Source organism: Impatiens glandulifera, chromosome 1 (assembly GCF_907164915.1).
Source record: "Impatiens glandulifera chromosome 1, dImpGla2.1, whole genome shotgun sequence".
Taxonomy (NCBI): Eukaryota; Viridiplantae; Streptophyta; class Magnoliopsida; order Ericales; family Balsaminaceae; genus Impatiens; species Impatiens glandulifera.
In genome coordinates this window covers 42,953,430-42,958,374 of record NC_061862.1, presented here as the reverse complement: position 1 = coordinate 42,958,374, position 4,945 = coordinate 42,953,430, and the positions used below count along the sequence as shown (strand labels likewise).

Here is a 4,945-nt window from a genome sequence, read left to right as displayed (position 1 = left end):
ATGGAAGAAGAACAAGGAGGAAGAGAGAGAAGTGAAGTGAAGTACAGAGGAGTGAGAAAACGGCCATGGGGAAAATATGCGGCTGAGATTCGCGACTCAAACAATCACGGAGCTAGAATTTGGCTCGGAACGTTTGACAATGCTCAGGAAGCTGCCCGAGCCTATGACAGGGCAGCTTACAGGATGAGAGGCCATTTGGCTGTTCTAAACTTCCCCCAAGAATATCCGACGTCGGTTATGGGCGGTGCCGGCGCCGGCGGCGGTTCCACTAGGAAGCAAGTGTTCGAATTTGAGTATTTGGATGACAAGATTCTGGAGGACCTTCTTGATCAGTAGTCCGATGAAGGCAAGATAAACAAGAATAGTAGAAGAAGATAATTCAAGAATTATAGCTCTCTATCGTCTCTTTCGATAGATCTTCTCTGATAATTATGATTGGTGTTTGCAATAATTTTTGGGTATCTTCAAAATCCTTAAAAAAATGTACAAAGTATTCTTAATTTGATTAAGAATCTTTAACGCCATATGATAATGCAGAGTGTAATGAAAGAAAATTTCTCAAATCTACATCTAAACCTGATCCCTTGCCACAAAGCTGAAAGACAAAATTTCAGTTTTACTTTTTTCTTAAAGGGTGGGGGACCCACATCCCAATGGGAATTGCCATTATACATTATGGAAAATGTTTTTTTCTTTAATTATATTATAATTTAATTTTTAAATATATATTACAAAGAATAATAAGAGCTTGTTTAAATAAAGTATGTAAAAAGAATGGAGAGAAGTAAAAATATAAATAAAAAAAATGATTATAGACAAAATCTAATAAAAAATAAATATAAAATTTATCCACTACGTACGGAATTTCAATTGTAACATTAAGTTATTATGTTATTATGTCTATTAAGTTAGTCAAACTTCATATACCAACAAATTATTAAATTGTACGTGTTAGGTATGAATTTAATAGATTTATTACCATAGTTAAATCGATCTCATTAAAGTTAAATGAGCTACCAAAAAAAATCATTAGTATGATAACCATTGTTTTTTTATGTAATGATTCTCTAGCAGTTCAATCCAAGCATCAACATTCTCTAATAAAAGGAATAACTGAATAAATATTTGTAAAACTTCATAACAAATTTCAAATATTAATCTTATCATGATAGCGTTAAAGAAAATAAGTAATCGTCTCTTCATTGTTATAGTACATACAGCAAATATTTGTCCTAACACATTTTTTCTTCGTATACCCGTTATCCATCCGTCCTATATCCCCTAGATTAGTAAAATAAAAAATTTGATCATTATTTTATTTCTCGTATCTATTCCATAACAATAAATATCCATTGGGTTCTAAAATGCTAAGTAACATAGTCCAATATTATGTTATTTTTATTCACTCATCTAAGAGTGTCTCGGGTCTGCGTAACGAGTATATGTAATGAGAATTCTTAACCTAAAAAAGTCAAGTCAATCAAACATTTTCTCAACTATAACTTCCTTACAAATAAATAAAAGTTCGCAAAAAGATCAAACATTTCACTAACTATAATTTCCTTACAAATAAAAATAGGGATAAAATAAATAATAATAATTTAAAATAAATAATATTTTAGTATTTTGATTAATTAATTAAATAATCTATTAGTGAAATAATGTTTTTTAGATTTGAATTATTACAACAAAACCAAATAAGACTTAATTAATTGCATAATTTTTGGAACCTTCCAATTACTTTAAAATTAAGGGTCAAGATAAGTTGCAGAATGAGTGACAATAAAAATAAATATTAAAAGACATGTACTTGCAGTCAACAATTAAGACTTCTAGAACGTATATCATAATATACAATAGTAATTTAAATATAAAACCTATATGTAGTTCAAGATTTTATGACGGCTACTGTGTAAAATATTTTTTATTAAAATTTATCAAAACTAAATTAATTCAATTGGAATAAGATTATTTTTACTATATTATTTTTTATTGTAATTTTTTTATTAGATTTATAATTTTTCATTTTTAATAATCAAAATTATAGTCTAATATTTAACCTAATTGTTTTTATTCATAATCAGATTAGTTTATAAATTATTTAATTATTTCTACAAACATAATAATAAATAAAAAGTTTTTCATATCAAGATCCACATGAAAAAATAAATTGATAACAAAAGAGAGTCTATTTATAAAAATGTTTTTAATAATTTTATTACAAGATCATTGATGTTTGTCAATATTAACAATCTAAAGTGATTTTTTTTAGTTTATATAGTATTATTTTTAGGATCTCATATCTCAAATTATATTGTCAATTTTATTTTATTAATTGTAATTTAGATAATTTTCTAATCTTTTATTTTATAGTTTAATGTTTCATTCATTTTTTTTCAAAAAAATATTATTATATATTTTGAATTGTAGTTCATATTATTTTCTGATCATAGTTACTTTTAAAATTATTATAATTTTCTTATCTATATATAATTATTCTTAATTTTAAAGTATTCAGATTATCGGATCGAGAGTTGTGGTTAATTTATATATATGTGAGAGTAAATGGATACTTGAGTCAGATTGTAGGTTAATCTGCCCATAAATTTAAAACGGTTAAAATTAAAATTAAAAATGTTATAAATAGGTTTTGAACTTGTAATCTAACAAAAACAAGTAAACCCTTTAACCAACTAGGCTAATAAAATTTTATATTTTAAATTCAACATCAATTTTGATAAATACGGGACATTTTAATAATATAAGTTCAACTTTTAACTAACTAATATATATATATATATACTCAATTTCAAAGTGTCTGGAATGTCGGGTATTGTTAATTTTGGATATATATGTGAGAGTAAATTAATACTTGGGGTCAGATTCTGGGTTGACCCGCCCATAAACTTAAAATGGTTAAAAATAAAATTAAAAATACTTTATGTATATTTCAAACTTGCAACCTATACTAGTAGAAAAAGGGTCTTCTGTAACGAATGTCAGTAACGACTCTATAGCGTCGTTACTTAAATTTTTATTAGTAACGGCTCTATAGTGTCGTTACTAATATATTTATTAGTAATGGCTTTATATAACTGTTATTGATATTATCTATTAGTAACAACTCTTTATTACAGTTGTTACTAATAACATGTTTTTTCTCGGTATCTGTTACGGTTCTTTGAAAAATCGTTACAAATACGACTTCAGTGGTTTCATTTTTTAAGAAAATGTATCTGTAACAGTTCTTTGAATGCCCTTACAGATATTATATAACCATTTGCAACGGTTCTTTGAATGCCCTTACAGATAGTCTTTAAGCATTTGTAACGATTCTTTGAAACACCGTTATAGATACCACTTCAGTCGTTTCATTTTCCAATAAAGGCTATTTGTAACGGTTCTTTGAATGCCCCTACAGATATTATATAACCATCTATAACAGTTTTTTGAATGCCCTTACAGATAGTTTTAAGCATATGTAACAGTTCTTTAAAAAATCATTATAAATTCTCATTAAATGAACATCTATAACGGCTCACGACAAAACCGTTACTAATACTTCATTATAACCCGAGAGCAAATTCTATTTTCTTCATTTCTTCTTTCTTTCTTCTCCGCTCATGTTCTGCTTTCGTTTCCTCCGCCTCTACCCTACCGATTGCCGCTACCGCTTAGCCCTTTCGTTCAACGTCATCCATATACAGGTTAGTCCTTCAAAATTTGAGTTTATTTGAATTTGTTAGATTATGATATGTTGTAGGTTAGATTATTATGTTAGATTATTGATTTTAAATTATGTTTGATTATTTGAACGTTAGATTATTGAATTATTAGATTATTTGGATCATTAGATTATTGGAATTTAGGTTAAATTATGTTAAATTATTAGGTTATTTGAATGTTATATTATTAGATGGAAATGCTAGTAATTTCATAATTAAGTTTATATTCTTCAGATTTCGTGTTCTACTTGTAGTTGCTTTTGTTCACGTCTCCGTCTACCCTTCATGATCTTTTGTAGACCATATATTGAACTTGGATGATGAAACTTATACAAAAAAGAGTACATTTGATATCAGTTAACTAAATATAGAGAAATTTTCATGATAATCATGAATGAGTGCTGGGTTAAATTAAACAAAGAAAAAAGAAAAATAATTAAGAAGAAAATAATTAATTAATGTAAAGGAATATGCACAACATAATTTTGATGATATGGTTTGAACAAAACTAAGTTGGATTATTTTTCGTTGTGCAGGTACAGATATAAAGAAGACTGTCTGTTCGGACGTCGTCTAACTCCTTTAGACCACGTCTAAAATGAGAGCGCAATTATACGCGGTCTAAAAGAAAGCGTAGTTAGACACGGTCTAACTCCTTTTGACGTGGTCTAAAGGGAAAGCGCAATTAGACACGGTCTAACTTCTTTAGACGCGGTCCAAAGGAAAGCGCAATTAGACGCGGTCTAACTCCTTTAGACGCGATCTAAAGGAAAACACAGTTAGACGCGGTCTAACTCCTTTAGACACGGTCTAAAGGAAAGCGTAGTTAGACGCGGACTAACTCCTTTAGACGCGGTCTAAAGGAAAGCGCAGTTAGACGCGGTCTAACTCCTTTAGACGTGGTCTAAGGGAAAGCGCAGCTAGATGCGGTCTAACTCCTTTGGACGTGGTCTAAAGAAGAGTGCAGTTAGATGCGGTCTAACTCCTTTAGACGTGGTCTAAAGGGTAGCGCACTTAGACGCGGTCTAACCTCCTTAGACGTACAAATGAGCGTCTAACTGCGTTCTCACTCAGCTCATCTGTAGTTATCGTTTTCATCCGTCCGACAAGCCTGATCATCCCAACAAATGAAAGACTTCCACGTACGCATTTATCATTCAAATTGTTCACGTTGTATCTCTCAAGTACAAGACAATATCAGAGGATATTTGGCGCACCAC

The 4,945-nt window shown here is 29.5% G+C and overlaps 1 protein-coding gene across 1 annotated transcript; it reads left to right on the top strand.

The window, feature by feature from the left end:
• On the top strand, positions 1-534 carry LOC124922142 (ethylene-responsive transcription factor ERF096-like). Its single transcript, XM_047462869.1, has one exon. It carries the CDS (start codon positions 1-3, stop codon positions 334-336), a length of 336 nt encoding a protein of 111 aa, XP_047318825.1. The 3' UTR covers positions 337-534.
• Positions 535-4,945: the final 4,411 nt, after the last annotated feature.

Bases quoted from the DNA above. Each gene is read 5' to 3' on its own strand.
- LOC124922142 (XM_047462869.1), top strand. From the start codon at position 1: ATGGAAGAAGAACAAGGAGGAAGAGAGAGAAGTGAAGTGAAGTACAGA.